Source organism: Carassius auratus, chromosome 35 (assembly GCF_003368295.1).
Source record: "Carassius auratus strain Wakin chromosome 35, ASM336829v1, whole genome shotgun sequence".
NCBI classification, from domain to species: domain Eukaryota; kingdom Metazoa; phylum Chordata; class Actinopteri; order Cypriniformes; family Cyprinidae; genus Carassius; species Carassius auratus.
The window spans coordinates 8909569-8931832 of NC_039277.1; the positions used below are offsets into that span (position 1 = coordinate 8909569).

The 22264-nt window shown below is 38.3% G+C and overlaps 1 protein-coding gene across 1 annotated transcript in view; it reads left to right on the forward strand.

The window, feature by feature from the left end:
* Positions 1–22264, forward strand: part of LOC113054271 (coxsackievirus and adenovirus receptor homolog) — a 40717-nt gene that overhangs the window by 7612 nt on the left and 10841 nt on the right. The window contains exon 2 of the mRNA XM_026219697.1: positions 19626–19795. Coding sequence (XP_026075482.1) covers positions 19626–19795 — 170 coding nt within the window. The remainder of the gene's footprint in view (positions 1–19625; positions 19796–22264) is intronic.

Sequence of the window (22264 nt, forward strand, 5' to 3'; positions counted from 1 at the left end):
TAATTTATTTGCTTTAAAAGGAAGTCTACAGTCTGTTTCAGTGCAATATACCTGCTGTGCATAACCAATAGCTTGCGTTTTGTGCATGTACTGCATGACCTTGTCATTGCATTGGGTTTTGGATTTAGGTATTAAAATCTTCAGGGTTGTGATGATTTAATCACCAGTATATTGAGCAGTCTCACATTAGCCCCTTTGACACTGCCATTCCAGAAAATACACGGGTAATGTGTCCCGGCAGTTGTTCCCTGATCGCTAGATTTTGCCCCTTTCACTCTGCCAGTGATTACCCGGATATCTGCATGTGTTCACACACAACCCGTAAAGGTCCCTTAAAGACACGTGACACCAGAATGTGACGTGATGTTCGAGTCGAAAATGCTAAGCATGTTAACTTTTTCACTTAAGCTGGTGAATGATCTCCGCTTCAGCGCGGAAAGTGAGGAACTAACTGATCTCTGCCTCGTTACAGTTTGCACATATTTTTTTGTCGCAAATGCTGATCTGCCTTCAAAACACCTGGTAAAAGAGTCACGCGATAAGGTGCGACATCACTACGACACAGCCTTTATGGCATTTGTTCTTTTTTTTTTTTTTTTTCACACAGCGCTTTCACACAGCATTCCGGAACTGAACCCGGCAATGCAATCTCAGTGTTTCAATTCGCACAGAAGGCGACCCGGGAATGTTGTAAACGGGATGTTACAGGTGTAAACGGGATCTTAAACATTGAGCTTGTCCACTTTCAAGAACTTGCATGTGGTCGAACTACCACAGAAGACTGTCTACTTTCCACCCACTGACCTGACGTGATCGTTATGGGATGTTTTTTGAGAGAAACCACTGAAACAATTTATTCAAACTTCTTTGTATTGTGGCAAAACACACAGGTTAAAGTGGGCTCTAACGCCATTTCATGCATTCTAAGTAGGGGTGCAATCGAGATCGACCGATCGTTAATGCGCATCTAATCAGCAAATAAACGCTGAAAATGAACTTGGATTTGCGCATCTACTCAGTTAACAATGGCTCTGTGTAGTAACAGCGGCTCTATGTGAAATCACGCACCTGAGGGAATTTACCGCTGATTAGAGAACTGGCTTTACTGACGAGATGCGCATAATGATCGACCTATCTTGATCGGTGCACCCCGAATTCTAAGTTATGTCCCTTTTAAGATTCAATCTGTGTTACCATACTTATAGTTTTTCTTTGGCTTTCTTTCTAATGTGGGTTTTGGTCATATAATGTTGCTAAAATGTGCTATTTGTAGCCTTTTATATCAAGCTGATCGCTACACCTACTTAGCATTTCTCATGAAAGCACCTTGTATTGTTATGGAAATAGGCAGAATCTCATAGACATCACATACAAATCATATACTGCTGTAATTGTGTGTTTATTAGCACATTTATTATTTATTTAATCCTTAGAAATGTTTTGCTGGGTTTCTCCTGTACAAAACTGTATGCAGAAGTTTAAGGATCATTTATCATCAAAGACAGGGCAGGCTATGAACAAATAATATGTTTGGATATGTTTTTAGCACAATTTTAAGAATAAAGATCAATTAAGAAATGTTTTGGACACATTCTGGAAAACAATTGATAACTTTAGAAGTTAGAACAAAAGAAGAAAATGGCAACTATGCAAATATTGATGCGTTTATTTGCAGTGCATGTGCTTGACAATAAGTAAGGGCTTTATAAGCAACAACATTTTGCTCAAACCAGTGTACATTAAAGAGAGCTTTAATTAAGGAGACCAAGATATCGAGATGCAGAGGAAAAAACGTCTGTAATTGACTGCAAAGCACATCGTTTCCCTGGAGACTGCCTCTCGATATAATAAGCGGTGTTTTTTTTGGTACTTGGCAAACAGTAACAATTGAAGTGTAGTTTGTTCTGTTGTGAATAATATTTTACCATGCAGTGGTAGTTTAACCTAGTTTTTAATTCCTTTATGCTGAAATCTGCTTCTCAGGTTTGCCTGTTTTAAGCCTTTTGCATATACGGTAAAGTCTGTGTGATGCCAGTATAAAGCTGCTGTGTATGATTTCTGCTACTGTAGATCTTCCTCTGAAAAAATGCTTTATGGCAGCCAGCTGTTAAGTGTCTTAATGGATTATTGTTTACTTCATGGCCACATCACAAGGCCATCATTTCTCAGTGTCGTTCTCTCATCCCTTTCCATTCTGTGTTCTAGTGTCAGAAAGGAAGTTTTTGTTGTTGTTGTTTTTTGCTCTCTCAGTACTTTTATAGCCCTCTCTCTTTTTCTCTCTCTTTTCCATTCCTTTTTCATTTTGTATAAAGTGATGCATTTATGCAGCTCTAGGTGTTCTGTAATCCTCAGATTTACTGTTCTTCTGTGGTGTGCTCATCTGACACAAATGCAAACACATTTTTGAAATGTCCTTTGTTCATCCTCACAGACACATGTTCCCCCTTTTTAAAATCAGAACTTTGACATTTCACTTATTTCTTTATAGTGTTTACAATTTGACATTTACCTTAGCATAAGAGGGGATTCTCTAGAGCCTCCTGGCACATTGGAAATCTTTAGATGAACTGTATGTTGGTTTTGGAGGGTAAAGGTAATATTTCTTCTTGTGCATCCTGAATAAACAAAGTTTCCCTCAGAATGTTAGTTTGTCACCTGAGTATATTCTAGCCTTACACATCTGTCCCACTTTCTTTACTGGTTAAATGATCAGCATTATGATGATGGGAAACCCACCCAAGCTGAAGCCACCAAGTTTCCAGGCCTGCAAAATAAATTAACTGCTTTTTAGGGCTCTTGGCTACAGTTGTTGAATATTTCAGATGAAATGTCATGTTTGATTTCTGTGAAATTGAATTAATCAGATATGTTGCACCGTTGTGTTCTGAAATGTAATTTTTGCAAAGCCATGCTGTCGTTCTGCTTGACTTGTTTTTTCAATATGTCTTTCAGGACAATTTAAATGAAGATTAATAATGGGTCTGTTTCTGTCACACATGTCCTACCTGTTGTGCTCTTGTTGATTTGAGATTTGAGTACAAAAACCGTTTTTCATCATTTGATGTATTTTAGGTTTTTATTTTAGCCTTGGTCAAATAAGAAGTTGGTATATGACCAATTAGGCGTTTTGGCTCCGAACACAAACTCTTTCTGATTCTTTGATTGAGGTTCCTTGCTGAGAGTGAAAGCCTGTTAGCTGAGATCAGACACTTTCATTGGGATTACTGCCTGTCTGACCCTGACTGATCTTTAAGCTGAGAGACAGCTGTCTGTCTGTTTGACCACTTTTGATTTAACCTCTTTAAATGCAAGGAGGAGAAGCTTCTAGTGTGGTTGTTTCATTGTGTGTGAGTGCAAATGGGCGTGTATGTTGTGTGGGCTTAATGGCTTTCAAAGCACTTGGGTTCTTGAGGTAGAGAAGCAAATTGCTTTTCCAGGTATATTTTTAAATTCAGTGACCTTTTTTAGATTTTTAGATTATCATCTGCAGGTTTGATTTCATAGTTTTCTAAAGAGTGTACACCTATTTGTAGAATTTTTAGTGTATAAAATTTGCCTGTGAAAAGGTCATCTGTGTGTTCTCTGGTCTGGTGAATGTGGCTTTGTTAAATAAGCATGTCTAGGTGTGAGCGAGTACTGATGTAAGCCAGAATCTTTCCAGAAGGCTTCCATCGATACACTGTCCTCTTTTATTGTCCTCCAAACATCAAGAAAATCAAATGCAGTGTTTTATGTAATGACAAAATAGATTTATTTTTCTTTTACAAAGCATTAAAACGATATGGATCGCAATGAGTATGTTAGATCTGAAGGTTGTTAATGTATTTGGAAATTATGTTTACTAGGGGTGTAACGATACGCGTATTCGTATTGAACCGTTCGGTACGACGCTTTCGGTTCGGTACGCGGTACGCATTATGTATACCGAACGGTTCGTTGGAGTATTTAATTATATTTGAAAAAAAAAAAAAAGAGAGAGAGAGAGAAATATAATGATATGCGTTCAACAAGGTAGCCCAATAACCCAAACAACGTAACAGGCAACGCCCCTGACACTCCCGAAGAAGAAAAAAACACCATCTTATATGTTTATGTTAGGCTACTCAGCAGGCGCTCGCTCACTCAGCACGCGCTGAAGGCTCGTTGCAAAATAGCCAATGCGTTTAACAGACTACAAATGAGAAGATCCTCCAATAACCAACAGGTCTGGTGTTTGGGTGCACTTTGGATTCCCTTTAAGCTATAATGGTGATGGCAAGAGAGTGGTTTCCTTTCCAAAGCGCTCGGGCAGAAGCGCTCATGAGGCGTCTGTCTTTGCTAAGCAACAATGACGTGCTCTCTCCATGAGACGCGGAAATTTCAGCGAAGGATAAATGGATTTGCAGCTCTAAAAATCGCTTGCAGTAGCTCTGCTACTAAATTTATTTCAAAATTGCAATCCATATACAACTATGATCAGCTGATCCTTCATCTTGGCTGAGCTCTCAACGTTGTTACGGGAAAGGATGAAGCTGATTGGTTGGTTCTTGTCACATGACCCGCGGTGCGCTTGCGGCATTCTGAAAAGTTTAGATGTTTTTACATTTTGCTGTATCTAAAACGTATCGAACCGAACCGAACCGTGACATCAGTGTATCGTATCGAACCGAACCGTGAATTTTGTGAACCGTTACACCCCTAATGTTTACCCACAAAAGATGAAAGACATTCTTAAAGAAGTCATTTTATAGTGCAGACATTTAGTGACTGCCTGGAATGGTACTGCTTTTAATTGATACAATTAAAGGAAGTTTGATGGAGGATGGCAAGCTCTTAAACAACTGGAAAATGGTAAAAGAATCACAGGCACACATAATTGGCTGCATTTGCAGTAGCTGGAATTTTCCCCTGTAATACTTACTAGGGATGGGCATTTTGGGAAATTTCTCATTTCGATCATCTATAGGTTTCAAAAACGATTAATCGATTAATCGGGGGTGGGGCTTAATGCGGGGGGGCGGGGCATGGCCATAATGTAGGCCTATATAATGAAAAAATCTGAAGATTGTTATGAAAACGAAAAAATAAAAATAAAAATCTGACATGAAAATCTGTCTATGAAAACATGAACACATGATTAGGACAGGTTAGATTATGATTATGATGAAGCAATGTTATTAATAAAGGAGCAAGAAATATCTGCCTTAGGTGAAGAGTATACCAATAAACGGAAGCTAATTCTATGACACATCCTATGATAAATCAGATAACTGAGATACATATCAGACGTAACATTACAACTTGTATCAGCACAATAGGATGCTAAGTTATGCGTTAGACAGAGAGAGAGAGAGAGAGCGCAAGCGAGCTCCCGCTGATGTGTTTTCATGACAGCGCGCTGAAAGATGGGCAAGGACAGATTTTACTATAGATTCCTATAAAGTTCTCATTATAAATGTATGGCAGATTTGTGCTATATTTTCATCTAAGTTATTAAGTGTAATAGTTGTAATTAAGCTGTATTTTTAAGTTAAGTTTTATTTTACATAAACCACCTTTGCGTTTTCGAAGCCATATGAATTGAATTATGCCCTCAAATGTGACGGGGAAAAAAGCTCGGTTGCATTATTATAACATCAGTAATAAAATAATAACAATAATAATAGAAAAATAAAACATTTAAGAGCAATATCATTATCGTGCATTGCTTATATGAGCATGAAACGAATCACTGATATGCAGCGATTTTAGCTTAATTGTTCATGTTAATTAATCAGACATAGACTTGCAACTTTTATCTGAAAAAAAAAAAAAAAAAAAAAAAATCGCCGATGCAGATGTGAACCTGACCGAAAGTATAACTCGGATTGCGCTTTACAAACACGAAAGTACAATAAATTCACATTAGTGTCATTATCGTTATTTATTTTTTTATGTATTCTAATATATAATATTTTTTATTCAATTTGCACTTTCTGATCAACCAAAAATATTATTTAAATATTATTTAACAGCATGGAAATCACTGATTATTGCTAAATAATTGAATAAGATTTAAAATATATTTACAGTTTTTTTCAGTCGCTAACAAGCATTTGTCCAAGCAGTTGTCACATTTTCAAAACTCTAAACACAATTGACACAGCATCGGTCTATTGTGGCCATACCATTCACACATTTCATGTCGTTTTCACACAATATGGAGTCATTGAACACATTTCCACAATGCTTACATTTTCTGAACAGACAAGCTATACCTCCCAACAAAATTATGGATCGTTTTTGTAGTATTTACAAATGTTAACACACAACATCCCACAATAGCAAAAACAATGTTCCAAACCTTAGATACAGTATAAAAACCTCTGCTTCTGCGATGATATCAGTTCAAAAACAATTTATGTTGTGTAAATTGGGCCAACCACAACTGATTCCAATCTGGCATAGACTCAATGGCAGGGGTTATTTTTTTCTATTACATTGACACTTATACAATAAAAGGGGGACTTTGAAGAGTGATATTTTTGGGAACAGAAAAAGACAAACACTGCAATGTATGGACAAGGAAGAGTAAGAGCAAGGGGCCCAGGGAGAAGAGCAGGAGCAGTGAGAGATGCAGTGAGAGGAGCAGGAGCAGTGAGAGGAGCAGGAGCAGTGAGAGGAGCAGTGAGAGGAGCAGGAGCAGTGAGAGGAGCAGTGAGAGGAGCAGGAGCAGAGAGAGATGCAGTGAGAGGAGCAGGAGCAGAGAGAGATGCAGTGAGAGATGCAGGAGCAGGAGCAGTGAGAGGAGCAGGAGCAGTGAGAGGAGCAGGAGCAGTGAGAGATGCAGTGAGAGGAGCAGGAGCAGTGAGAGGAGCAGTGAGAGGAGCAGGAGCAGAGAGAGATGCAGTGAGAGGAGCAGGAGCAGTGAGAGATGCAGTGAGAGGAGCAGGAGCAGAGAGAGATGCAGTGAGAGGAGCAGGAGCAGTGAGAGGAGCAGGAGCAGTGAGAGATGCAGTGAGAGATGCAGGAGCAGTGAGAGGAGCAGGAGCAGTGAGAGGAGCAGGAGCAGAGAGAGATGCAGTGAGAGGAGCAGGAGCAGTGAGAGATGCAGTGAGAGGAGCAGGAGCAGTGAGAGGAGCAGTGAGAGGAGCAGGAGCAGTGAGAGGAGCAGTGAGAGGAGCAGGAGCAGAGAGAGATGCAGTGAGAGGAGCAGGAGCAGAGAGAGATGCAGTGAGAGATGCAGGAGCAGGAGCAGTGAGAGGAGCAGGAGCAGTGAGAGGAGCAGGAGCAGTGAGAGGAGCAGGAGCAGTGAGAGATGCAGTGAGAGGAGCAGGAGCAGTGAGAGGAGCAGTGAGAGGAGCAGGAGCAGAGAGAGATGCAGTGAGAGGAGCAGGAGCAGTGAGAGATGCAGTGAGAGGAGCAGGAGCAGAGAGAGATGCAGTGAGAGGAGCAGGAGCAGTGAGAGGAGCAGGAGCAGTGAGAGATGCAGTGAGAGGAGCAGGAGCAGTGAGAGGAGCAGGAGCAGTGAGAGGAGCAGGAGCAGAGAGAGATGCAGTGAGAGGAGCAGGAGCAGTGAGAGATGCAGTGAGAGGAGCAGGAGCAGTGAGAGATTGTTTTTATTTTACCCCCCCCCCTCTTTTTTTATCTGGGCTTTTTGCTGTTGTTGTTTTTTTGTTCAGAATGCTCTTATGTGTTTCATGGATATTTTGTTCACTGTAGGCAATACTGTCAAACCTTTTCTGTTCTATCATACCGTGTTTCTACTGTACCTCCTGCAGTAAACAGTAAAGGAAAAAAATAGCTTTTTACTGGAATGCTTTTGAATGTGAACATTACTGTACATTTGGACATACAGTTCCTAACCAAGAAATTTTGTGTAAAACAGTGAATTGCATGTTTTGCATGCAAATACCTGTAAAACTGAGACTGAAAAGTCTATGCAGTTTTTGTAATGTCAACAATAGCCAGTATTTTGAAACCTGGTGTACTTTGATTGACTGCATGTACCTTTTGAGGTGAAAACAAGTGTTATTCTTTGACAGAATAATTTAATTTTGAGTCAGATTTCCAGTGTTTTGGTAAAGTTGGTGTGTGCAGAGAAAGATGTGTTCTATTTTGAAATGAAGATTTAGTATATATTTAACAAAATGTGTTTTTGAGAAGAAAATTATCCATTTGGCCAATTGTGTTTTGTAGGTGTTAGTCTGTGTTAAGAGTTTAGAAAAAGTATCTGAAGTATGGTTAAGCGCTTGTTAGCGATTGAAAAAAACTGTAAGATAAAAACTATGACAAACAAATCATTTTCGTCATCTCTACGAATATGTTTAATGTAATTAGGCTACAAATATATCCAGTGCATTTTTATTTTATAAAGACCATTTCATTATTTGTCTGTGATTTAAAAATTAACACACAAAGATACTTTTTCTTTTTTTGTTACTTTATTCAACTTCATTTTTTTTTAACAAAACATTATCTTCCAATATAACTTTAGCAGCATTTTTTGATCCAGCAGTGAAACGTAGTTTTTAAAAAAATAAAGAAAAAAGTTCACCAAGTTTAACCAAACAACTATTATAAGGTATAAAACAGAGACCAATAGCCTAGATATTTTAACTATGGCTAAAGCTCAAAACTAAAATAATAATATTATTTAAAAAAAATGGATGTTATATTTACCACGACCGGTGAAACATTCAAAAGTCGGTCTACGTGCACAGATGAGAGCCGAGTGCGCAGCCTGTTCACATTTAGTGGAATAAATTCGCTCCGCTGGAACAGATGTTGCAGGAACAGTCAGGTACCACTGGACAAGTAAAACTTCTCTGTCCCTGAAACTACTGGGCAGCAAATCTTTCACCACCATTTCAGCGAATAGCTTTGTCGTCTTCTCGGTTCTGTCTGCGTTGCATTTAGGTCTTACGGCAAGTGATTCAATGCTCGTCTGAGTTGCCGCCTGTTATCGCCAAATATTTTATGTACACATTTTAGATGATAGAGGGTTATATTTGTTGTAGATGTGTGTGACAGCTTACCCTGAACTGTTTTTTCATCGTTCTTCTCAAAGGGAAGCCAGCCATCACTACGTGACTTTGAGGCCATGATTATCTGTCGTCTTATGTCTTTTGAGGCATCAAGTGGGAAGCTAACCAATCAGAGACCAGGGCGCCGCCCAATGTGCTGCCATAACCAATAAAACAAAATAATAATAATAATTTCGATCATCATTTATGTGATCGATCATCGCTGTTGCGGTTGAGTACTCGAGTACTTGATCACTGTTGCACATCCCTAATACTTACTCTTTGATTGGGTAAGAAAAACCTTTTAATTCAAAGCAAAGGCAAAGTGAACTTCATGCACTGTGATCCATTTGCAACTTCATTGGTCCATTGCCTGTTGGATGTTGAGAGAAACACACATTGCATTATGAATGTGTGTATGGTTCCACACAATGTGCTGTGCCCTACAGCAGGCTTGTATGATGCATATTCAGTGCTTTTTAAAGCAGACCTTGCTTGCTGCTATATCACATTCATACACTCATACACATAGTGGCACTGTAAGTGCAGTCTTACACTATTTATCTCTACTGTCCAGATGCTCCACTCCTCTAATTCTCCTGACATTGGGTGATTTTTATAATTGAAACAACCCAAAGAGAGTCCATCTTTTTTTTCTTTCTTTTTTTTATTACCAGGTAAACAATTCTGTAAACAATTGTGTGGATTGATCATTAAATATTTTATTTGGTGTGTGGAAATGGCATCGTGTTTAATGCTTGACATTCAGAGCCTCTATCTTCTTCTTTCTGAGCCTGAGGGAGCAAAGCAAACAGAGGTGCTCAACACATCTGCTGGTTAGTTTTCATGCTGGTTTTTAAAGCTTGAGATTGCTCTCATCATATTGAGACTGTGTTCACTACAGGGATGAGGTCTATGCAGACCTGTGTGTAGTCAACATGGTGTGTGTTATCAGGAGGGCTGGGTGTGATCTGATAGTGCTCTCACCTAGTGACTAAAGTCCTATCTTTACTGTCCTGTTGTCTCTTTCATAAAGAACACCAGGAACAGCTGAAGCCTGTTTTTTTTTTTTTTGTAAGAATTGGGTATTTATAGAAACTTGGTATGAATTCTAGAATGTTGAGATCGGTCAGATTCAGTGTAGTGTTGTGCTGGTACTGGCTTTGTGCCCATACATACAATGTCACAAATCTATTGTCAAGTGCTATTGATTTACATAGGCACACAGTTTGTCAAATTCACAGTTTGCCAAGCTCCCAGTGGAACCATTATTAGAAATACAATATTTTGTAGATGAAAATAAAACACTGTTGCAGCCTGGGGGGTCTGAAAAACACCCACATTTTTAATCTTAAACTAAACTCTTTGTCCATGGAATAATTGCTTTCACATTTTCCCACCATCTGTAAAGAAAATCTGTTCCTACTAAGTCTTGTTAAATGTTTTGGGGCGAGAACTAGATGCCTTGGTCCTGAGGACTACCGGCAGGTTCTACATGAGAAACTATGTAACTATGTTTTGTCATTTTGTCAAATTTGTCTTTTTTCATTTATTTACCGGCATCGGCCGATATCAGTGTTTAGTTGCGCCGATTTAAAGTCGGGCACGTCGGCGGGCAGCCCCGTGTTATTGTTGCAGTGGAAAGTGCTGCTGCGCATGTGAAGGACCCCAAGCCAAAACTTTTGGAAGATTCAACAACAGTCCTTGGGAGATAAAGGTAGTCAGAGAATCTCACTCTGTTAATGGGGTGGAGAAGTTGTCAGCTCTTACAGTCTACAGCTGTATTATTATTATTATCATGTGCAAAGCCACTTGGGAAAAAAAGCTTTCTCACCCGAATTAAAGGGGTTTTAGTCTGAATAAAATGCTAGTAGCAGGACTGTAAAATGAATAGATGTGATTATGATCATTTGATAAAATGAAGAGAGTGCGCCATACATTTTAGATCATGTTACTTTGTTGACTGACTTGTTCCCGTCAAGGAGACCGCTGAATGTGCCTCTTTAAATGTTTTAGTGGTGCTCGTTGTATTTTAAAACGCAATTGCAATGTTTTCAAATGACACTATAGTATTAAAAATAAAATGATCCCAAACATAACTGTGGCGCTTGTGGCTGTGCTGCGCAGTCAGTGAACCGCTTTTCACATCAAACATTTTATGCAAGTATTATGACCAGTACTTTTTTTGTTTGATCCTGTTCTGCAAAATATTCGATTTAGAATTTTTGCGTTCCGCTAGGCCTATTTGTTTAAAAAAAAATTGATATTCGAATTTCGCTTTATTTTTGCTTTCCATAAAAAAAAAACTTTTGGATGATATTCTAATGATATGACCAGCACCTGTATACTCCTATTCATAAGTTTGTAGTTGTTTAGTTTTTTTTCCCCATCCAAAGACAGAAGTCTCTTATGCTCACCAGCGCATTTATTCGATCAGAAAAACTATAAAAACAGTAATATTGGGAAAGATTTAACAAATTTTTCCTGAATTTTCAGCAGCCATTATCCCGTTCTTCGGAGTCACATAATTCTTCAGAAAGCCTGTGCTGATTTGCTGTTTAAGAAACCTCTCTTATTATCATTATCAGTGTTGAAAACCGCTGTGCTGCTTAATACTTTTGTGGAAGCTTTAATCGATTTTGTATTTATTTTTTTTATTATAGAAAGTGATAATTTGAAATGAAAAGCATTGAAATAAAAATCCTAGTAGCATTATAAATGTTTTAACTTTCACTTTAATTTCTTAAAAAAAAAAAAAAAATATATCTTAAGGATTCCAAACTTATAAACAGTGGTGTATAAGATGTAGGTTAGAATTCTGAATAAAGGTGATGTTGAATTAAATTTAGTCTCTTAAAAAGGTTGAATGTTTTTCCTGCTGATCACATTGCAGCCGACTGACCCGTATGGTGTGACCTGAGAGGTTAGAGTGATACCCCTCCCTAACATTCGGGAGTATTTTAGTAAAATATTAAACGACACTTGTATTTCTATGAGCGTGCCTGCTGGCTTATCTGCATTTTGTTAATATTATAGTCCAGTTGTCTGAATTTCAGGCTGTGAGCAAGCTGTGTATATGCATATTTTTGAAGCTGCCAATTAGTTATCCAGTAATTGTGGTGTCTGTGTTTAGTGTGCATGCTTGGCTGATTTCATTAAACAGTTCAAATTTAACCTATTATTTTGTTAAATTAATTTAACTGCACCTACAGATGGATGTTAATTTAATAGATTTGTCTCTGAGTAGTTGCGAATGAGAGATATGCCTCTAACTTTTCTAGGAAACAAAACTTTCTAGGATTTCTGGGAATGGTGACAAGGTAACTACACAAGGGATTTGTGAGCTTGCGTTGTCAGAATAAATTGGTGTCACACATTTTGCTTTGAAACGGCACTCTGTTTTTCCATCTCCTATATACTCTTGTGGAATTCTTGCTGTTTAAAATTTGACCGGCGTTCTATACATTAAGCTGTAGAGAAATCAGCTGCAATGCCGGTTTTAGGCCAGCCCTCTCTTTCATAAGCAGCCTGTGCTAATAACTCCGAGAAAAGAGGCCTCATTATTGCCAAACGAGTTGGGGGCTTTAATCCTTAATTGAGCACTGCAGTTCAGGAGAGAATGTTCTAGAATGATATTCACGCTCTGTCAGTCTGAGCCCTCTGCTCTCTCGGCCCTTCCAAAATCATTAAAGACCTACGTGAGAACTTCAGGCTGCTGTGTGTACATGTGAGTGTGGGATTATGTGTGTCGGCTTTACATTTTGATTCGTGTTTTAGATCTCAACTAAACATTTAATTTAACGTGTGCTCAAGATTTTATGTGTAGGGTCAGCCTCTCTCTGTTCTGCTTTGTGAACATCATCTGAGTTACTTGTCAAAGACTGTTAGTAGTCTGGTTTTGTCAGATTAGAAGTAGACAAAAATTAGATGTAATCACTTTTCAACTAACTTTAGAGAAATCTACAAGAACAAATTTATCCTTTTTCATCTTCATTTAGTATTTTTCCTCCCCGTCTCATTTATACTGCAAGCTTTATACCAGGCTTCAGTTTTCTTCCTGAAACTTCAGTGTTTACTTTTGTTTTACAGTTTTACAATTTAATCACGCTCCAAATTTGCTGCTTGACGTAAACAAGACCGAAGCACAGCAGAAAATTATCCAGAGATGGAGCAGTGTTCTTTTTTTTTTTTTAAAGCTGCTTAGTGATTTATTTAGTTGTTGTGGAAATAGTTTTGATGTAATGCAGATGGAAGAGGTCAGTGAACTGGTGGATTTAGTTCAGATTGGGTGTGTCGTTTGATCGCTCAGGTTGTGTATTAAAAACGAAGAGAGTTTATTTGACACAGATTGAGAGAGAGAGACAGACTGCGTGGAAATATACACGTGTCTAGATTAGTGTAGGTCCCAGTAGACAGGAGATATTTATGGTATCAGCAGTCTGTCCCTTCACCCAGGATCTGTCTCCTTGACCAGCCTCTCAGTAAGCACTGACCAGGCACATGACTTGTCTTGAATTATAAAGGGTTTGCTCCTGTTACACTTGCTTGGTCTCTGCTTGTGTTTGAGACCATGATCATCTCTTAAAAGGACAGTTCATCCAAAAATCATTATTTACTCCCCCTTGTGTCATTCCAGACATGTATGACTTGCTTGCTTGTTTGTGCATATCCTTCAGAAATTTGCAGGAATTCATGCAAAATTAACTAGTTGCCACAGTATTTGTGACCGCTTTTGGTTTTGTTTCTGCAAAAAAAAAAGGAGGTTATTAGCCAAACAAATTTATTCTGACCCTGCCCCCCACATTTTTTGACAATTAATAATTTAATAATAATTCAAAGCATTTAAAAGACAGAATGGAAGTCATTATGGGCTGCAAAAATCAGTCCCACTAAGATTACAAGGCACTTTCTATATCTTACTAATTTGTCTTTAACTTCTTTAACTAACTATATTAGCCATATACAAATGGGATTCCAACTATGGGAAAGTGGTGGGGGGGGGTGGGCAAGGAAAAATGTAAGTTGTTCAGCATTCATTACCATGTCTGTCTCAGGGTTCGAGAGCAGAAGAGAGGAGAGAGTACAGGTCACTTGTCTGAAGGACAGAGAAAGGAGCTGAGGAGGGAGTTGATGATGAGCAGATGCTAAGAGATATGAAAGTAATGGCCCATTGGCTCAGTCACCTTATAAGATGATAAATAAACTGCCTCTCATTCCTTCAGAATGTTAGAGAAAGTGTTAGAAGGGGCCTGATTTAAAAAAAACTATTTGTGCTTAAACCACTTTCTCATTATTTTTGTTAGTTTACTGTAAAAGTCAAAAGTTTGACTCAGTCCAGATGATAGCTGTAGGAAGGTGTTTTTTTTTTTTTAAGAAAAGGGTATTAATTCTAACAAATTACTTCAGAGAAAGTGTGATGCTATGAAGAGGATTTAATTATTTATTTATTTTTAACTAGCTGTCATCTGCAGTTTTTAAATGAGAACTATCAGCATTTTTTAATCCTTCCACCCATTCTGGAAAATATGGCACATATGCCATGATTCTCTATAAAGCCGTCACACTTTTTTTTTTTCTACTGTCAGAACCCCAAAATAACTCCTACTTTACTGCTGCTTCTGAAATGAGTTTATGTGAGCGAGAGCGCGAGTGCTCCGTTTGCAATTTAACAGTGTACTCCAGCCATCCTCGAATGACAACCTAATTACAATTCAAGCACTGCTGCACTGCATGCACAACAGCTTCACATGCTGATATGAAGAACAATCTTATTAGCTTTTGAAATGCATGAACTGTTTTTTTTTTTTTTGGTTTGTCTGTACACCAGAGGGATTGACTTTGTGGAAAGATCCTTCCAAATCTTCCTCCTGTTGCATTTTATATATAAAAACTTTCCTTTCCTGTGTGTGGCTCCGATATCCCTGTATTGAATTGGGAAATGGAAATGTGACACATGATTTTAACACTTTTATAATTGATAAATGTCCTTCACTTACCATCAATCCTATTGACACATTCACTGTGCCTTCTTAAACATTGACATGCCAGCACACATAGTTTGTTTTTATTAGACCAGTACAGTATTTGATATTGCAATTTTTTTTCTGCAATACATATAATAAAATACAAAAAATTCACAAGATGATTTGAATATCTGTATTTGGAATTAATAATTCTTGGATTATTGGAGTGATTTTGTAGGTAGGTGTGTGTGTGTGTGTGTGTGTGTGTGTGTGTGTGTGTGTGTGTGTAAAATCACTCTCTTTCTGTCCACAACAAGACATTACTCTCCTCTCACTCAGCCTCCCCCACTTTTTTGTTTTGTTTGTATTGCTCACTCCTTATCTGCATTACCTTCCCCCTTTTCGTTCATCCCCTCCCTGGCATTCTCAGAAGGATGTGTTGCCAGGAGACAGGATTCTTTACCTATTGTGAGCACACAAAGGGGGTCTACAGTCAGCTGGGCTTGGGCTCACGGGACCAACGTGAGAGGGAGAATTAGGAGGGGAATGAGAGCGGGAGATAAATAGGGGGACTCAGAGAAGAGTGTTGTGGTGGTCTTGTGGCCTCATTCTAGTAGTTCAGATTGCTTTCTTTTTAACATCATGTTTTATTGTGTCATGCTCAACTGGTGGAGGTCAAGAACAGCAAGGCAGAGATGGATATTCTTAGAAGTTAGATCCCCCTTATTTCAGACCCACATGGTCAGCATCTGTTTCACTCGAGATCAGCTCTAGTGTTGGGCAGCACCTGCTCATGTGACTAGAAGTGTATTTTGAACTTCAAGTTGAATTGTTCAACTGTTGAGGTTCCATGAGATTCCAACAACATGTCTGTTGTTTGTGGAGTAGTATTACTTATGTTTTTCCAAGGCAGCAGATCCTAAGTCTGTTCTTGATTTAATATCTCCTCTTGTTTCCTTGATCTTCAGATATTTTAACACAGACTTGTAGTGTGTATTTTTCCATTCCGTGTTTCCGTGTTTTTCCTGCTTTGAATTGGTCGCCGATACATGTTTAATGTCAGCGTTATTATAATTTTCAATTTTTTCAATATTTATTTAGAGGTTTATTGATAGGCTGCTATGACATGACCGTCAAAATGGTGCCCAATCATATGATAATAAACTGGGACCAAAAAGTTGCCCAGGCTTTCTGGCCCACAGCAGCCCACCACATCATAACGCAAACGCCCCTGTTTTCATGTCATTCATTTTATATTTAAGTAAACAGTTTGGGGATTTTAACCAATAGGGCAACTGATCCTCCGTTGAAAAAAAAAGAACAACAGCTGTTCATTTAGCGACTCCAAGTGAGCGATACATGCTCATCAAGACACAAACATTCTTCTAGAACTCACTCTTTGCATTCAGTTAGCAGATCCATGCGAATCATGCATGAAATAGACTCAAACAATAGCTTTATGTGCTTTACAGATGAACTTGAAGTCTTTATTCATTCGAGATGTTCAATAATAGCTCATCTTTGACTTGGTAATACAAGTTCATGATCAGATTAGTGAACCCCTGATTCTTTTGAGTCAATGTTTTAAAATAATCATTTATTTTGTTTAACGAAACCAGTTTGGAAACCAGTGTTTCACAAAAAGATCTGAGGTGCAGGGCTCGCAAAATAGTTAGCCCCACCTCCTGGGGCTATTGTGTTTTCCAGTCCGATGGGCTATTGTGAATAGTGATGTAAAATTCCTAACTTCACTTGCTTCGCGTTGTTCACTCGTTTGAAGGGGTGAAACGGATCATAGCCGATCGTTTGCATTTGTTTCTAAATATTGCTGATTCAAGCGTTTTAAACAATTCACGCGCGTTCGGAGCTTGTGCTCACTCATTCAAAGCATGCGCTGTGAGCAGCATTTCAGACAATGCGCGTACAGAGAATGAATTCATCTTTCGAGTATCGAAATTCGCTGTACCGGATAAATCGGTCTCTCTCATTCTGTTTTTTAGATGACGTGAAAGGGGGCGTTTCAAGATACGCAATAGAGTAGACCAAACTAAACAGGGAGGGAGGGCAAAACACTCATCCAAACAAATGCATCATTAACACCGGCTTTGTTTGCAATATTATTATTGCATATGTTGCACATTGCTGACTCGGCATGACTTTAATAAAGTGTAGCCGGAAACGTTTTGAGAAAAAACAACTACAGTTGTGTTGTGTGACTGCGAGTTTTTTCAGAAATCCTCCCCGTCCCGTCATGTCACGTGGTGGTGGACAGCCAATCACAGCGAAATTGGGTCCTTACATGCACGTATGCTACAAGCTCACACAAACACAGCCGCTTGGCAAAAACAAAAAAAAGAAAAATGGCCGCTTGGCTTTTGGAACCGAAATTTAGCACCGAAAGACAAAAAATTTTAGATACTCATAGTATCTAAGTTTTTCGTTCGATACCATAAAGGCATCGAAGTTCGGTACCCAGCCCTAGTGGAGATATTCTAGTAGCTGCACACTGCAAATTTAAAAGAAACATTGGTGAAATGCCACTGCAGATGCTCTACTGTATTATAAAATGACCATTACTTGTAGGGATGCACGATAATATCGGCACAATATCGGTATCGGCCGATAAAAGCTCAAAATGACCATTATCGGTATCGGCCGATATGAATATTTCTGCTGATGAGCCAAACCGATATTCTCCAAGTGAAATAATTGACCTGTTTTTCAGATGTGAATGTCAGTCTACATTTGTAAAATAATACATTTATGGTAGAATCAGTACAGAAGAGATACATGGATTTCTCTTCAGTAAAATTAAAGTTTAAATATATCAGTATATATTTGTATATATATCGATATCGGTATCGGCATCGGCCAAAATTATTTTGAAAATATCGGCATATCGAATATCGGCCAAAATCCAATATCGTGCATCCCTAATTACTTGGTCATTGTTTGTGTCTTATTTAGTACATGCATCTGTACATCTATTGGCCCTGCTGAACACATTGAACATGCAATGGAAATCACATTTTTGTGTACAGGCATGCTTAGTTTATATTCAATTCGGGTCTCTTGTTCTGTATGCATGTGTGGCTAGTATTGATTACTGATGTCCAAAGGATATGCAAGCTGTTACTTAGTATTTCATTTGCATGATTATAGTTGAGAGAGAAAGGGTGGGGCAGTAAACCGTGACACTGATTTGTAGCCGGTTTGGACTGGTTTATAATTTTTGGTAAGAAAGCCATATGTTCTTTAGTCACATCATAGTAAAAAATAATAATGATAAACAAAAATTGTAGAAGAGTTGTGATCTAGCATGGTAGTGGGGCACAGCACTACATGTTTTAGAACCAGATTTATGGCTGTAGATGGAGAGAATAGACCTAGGTGATTGAATAAAGTCATGTCCTCGATGTTGCCCTGATCCCTGCTAGAGAGCTGGCTATATTAATTAAAATGAAATGAAATGCAGCCTTCAGCCAGGGTCACCAAAGGACCCATTAGTTTAAAGAATTACTTTGATCACGGGTAAATGAGCATATATTACTGTTAATGGGGGGATTTTGAATGGCCCATGCCAGCAATATTCATTTGTTGACTGGAGCGCCGCTTTTCATTTGAATCAGTATTCCTTGTGCGATACACATTCTTAATATTTTTTTTGACCCCACAAATTAAAGCAACGGTGATACCCAAGGTAAATTCACACACTGCCATAAGAATGACATTTAAACGTTTCTCTTTTATATAATGTGGTGCAACACACCCTGCAGCTTCATTCAACTGTTTGTGTTGTGTGTGTGTAAAGCTGATCTACAACCAGTCCCTTGATTGTGATGAAAGAGCAGAACCTCATGGCACTGAACTGTGATTAGTAGCCAGAGGCCTCTACAATATTCTGATCTCTACGTTAATGGCACTCCACCTGTTCCTAATGGTTTAAAAAAAGGATTTTCTTGTTCTGAAGTTTCAGCTGTGCATTACTATGAATGTCTATGAGCTGAGTCAGCTCACTGAAACTGGTTTAGAAACATCTTACATGTACTCAATACTTGGTAACAATGACTTGAAACTTTTATTATGCTTGCATGTATCCGGTGTAAAAATCCAATGCTGAAGATAGACAGGCATACATGCATATCGCTTGCATATTTGCTGGTCGTTCCTGACCAGTAAGGAAATTGATTTTACCATGTATCATCAATAAATAGGAGCTTAAAAACTGTGCCTCTGCCTGTCTGGATTCCGTTATAAAATGATAGCATATGATGATGATAGATGCTTTATTTAGGTTTATCTTATGTCTATACTTATTCTTGATCTCTGCTGTACAGAGCCCCACTGCTGTGTGCTCAGTTAGTCATCATTTACTAAATTAAATGCATTCCAAGAATAGATGATCTTGGATGTATTTATTTTCAGCTCTACTGAGGCCATGCACCATGCATATCTTCTCAGACCACAGAATTCGGTCATTCTCTCAAGGATGCTGCATTTCACAGGCTTTGAGTTATAACTCCTGTATAGATATCAGATCCAAACCATGCAGTGATGTGAAAACAACATCCTTCCATGCATTTACAAAAGAAGCTGATTGCAATAAATATTAGTTTTGTAATTAATATGTGGCATGTTCATTACTGTTTGAAAGCATTATCTTTTCTGTTCCTTTCAGGCTCAGCCTGTGGACTACAGATCACCTCCACTGGCCCTACATCCATTGAGAAAGCCAGTGGAGAGACCGTGAAGCTGGACTGTCAGTTCACTCTCTCTGCCGAGGATTCTGGGCCTCTGGACATTGAGTGGAGCCTGCAGCCCTCTGACAACCAGAAAGAAGAGAAAGTGGTGAGTAGATAAACTGATTGTGTATCAATGAGATAAGGTTAGTGTCTATGTGAAAGAAAATTGATGTCTGCATTATTCACAAGCCTCTGGGAGGTTTAGTTTGACTTTGTCCCTGTGTTTGTTGTCTCTCTTCCTGTCACAAGTTCTTGTTATCAGCCAAAACAAGCTCTCAGAACTAGTTTGACTGCCTCTGTTGTGCAAAGCAGAAGAGTGACATTTTTACTGCACAGTCGTCAACATCCACACTCATACACAGAATAGAAAATCGAATGGTGTATGGTGGTCAAAGACTCAGATAAGCTTCAGCCTTTGATTCCATCCAGTCGGAGGAGATCAAATGTTTAATGTTTAGCTGATTTTGGAACGCTTATTGTTTTCATTTGTTAGGCGCACATTTCTGTGTGAGAAATGTCTGTCTTTGAGTTTGGGTCACTTGAAACATGCATTTGGAAATGCAATATTTGCCAATCATATTCACAAACTTTTAATTAGAAGTGCTTCTAAAGTAGCGGTAGTCAACTAAAGAGAAGCTTTTATAGTTCCTAATTGTTTTTGTTATTTTCTATTCATATTAATATATAATCACAAAAATGTTGTCTGCTAAATGGGTCACAATTTTAATCAGAAAACCACACTTTGAATCCCAAACAATAAAACAACAATACTTAGTCGGCATCCTAATTAAGATCCATTTAGATGTCAAGTATTGGCAATTTTGGTGGGGTGATCGCCCTTGAAGGCTTACCTTTGGTTATATGTTATACCTGGTTTGATCTGCAGTGAGCAGGTGCTGGTTTGTGAGTGCCATATTATGAACGTTTCCTGTTGTTTTAGTGCACTGTAAAGTTGCTCCCTGGATGGATATGTGTGTGGGTCTACATAAAGGATCATATAATCACTATGGTTTTACTCACATTGATGTGCATCTGAGTTTAATTGGTTGTGGAAGCTGTTAACTGATGTTATGTATTGATGTTTTGTGTGTTTAAGTGTTTACACTTGTGGTCTGCAGAGGCACCCCCTGCATCCATACAATTGCTATCTCTGTAATCTAAACCATAATTAATCCATCCCTGATTTCCTCACAAAAGGCTTATTTTAGCCCTAACACTGGACTTGCAGGTAGAGTAAGCGGCCAGATATGTGTGTGCTTGTCTGCTGCAGCCCCTGCAGAGATTACCTCGTACGCTTTCTCTCCAGAGAGTTATGCATTTAGCTGGGGACAGAATTGGGTCGGAAGCCCTCAGTGGTCGATCTCAATGGTATACTTGCACCTTTCTTACTATCTCACTCTCTCGCACACATACTCTCTCTCTACTCCATCTTTTTTTTTTCTTCTCAAAGCTCCTTCATTTCTTCTGTCGTTCTACACCTAATTTTTCATTCTATTTTTATCGTTCTCCGTTTCTCCTCACATTTCTGTTCCCCTCAGTTGCCCAGTTTGGTGTATGCTGGGTCGTCCTCATGGGCATAGACCTGCACTCTCTCCCCTCTGTTCTGCCAGGCTTTGCCCCAGGACTTGAAATTTGTCTTTGACCCATTTCATTGTTTTTAATGGTTTATAAGAAGTTGAAGGTTGTACATGGACTACTTGTATTTTGGGAGACATTTCTAACGGTCATCGTGCCCCAGTTCTTTGCAATGTTTTACTCTTGCTTTGGAAACTATTATTACACTATCTACTAGGGCAGGGTATTGACACAAATTTCACGGTTCTATTCTATTTTGATTTACAATAGGGCTGCATGATATATAATTTCAGCATCAATATCAGGATGTGCACATCTGTGAAAATCACATTGCAGGATATGCAATGTTTAGAATACTGATCGTTATATTTATACTGATAGTTTTCTTTGCTAACATAGACGCTGTGTCTATACCGAAAAAATAACAGATGTACAGAGATACCCATATTTTTGTAATGTGCATATTGTTCTTATTTTTTAATAACAGAGTAAATAATTACAAAGATTTTAATCTTTGTCCACTTTGGCCTAAATGTTTGCTTTTTATATATATATATTTTGTTACCAAGGCCTTGTTTTTAAAATAGGGAAAGTAGTTTGGCTGTACTGATCAGAATGGTTAAACCAACATGACAAAGAATAGTGAGAGAATCGTTATTTTCCAGAAAAAAATAATTGCCATATTTCCCACGCCTACATTGACTTAAAGTGACAGTAAATACATTTTATAATGTTACTTTTAATGTTACATTTTATAATTTTTATATTAAATAAATGTTGTATTTATCAAAAATATTAAGCACTGCAACCATTTTCAACATGATGATAACAATAATTATTTCCTTGGCACCCATTTAACATTATTAGAAAACTGTTATATTAAGTTGTAATATGTTTTATAAAGTTGTAATAATATTTCACAGTATATCTCTGTTTTTACAGGATTTTCCTTCACTGATTGGCCTAAATGAAGCTTTAGTGAAAACCAAATGAGTCAATA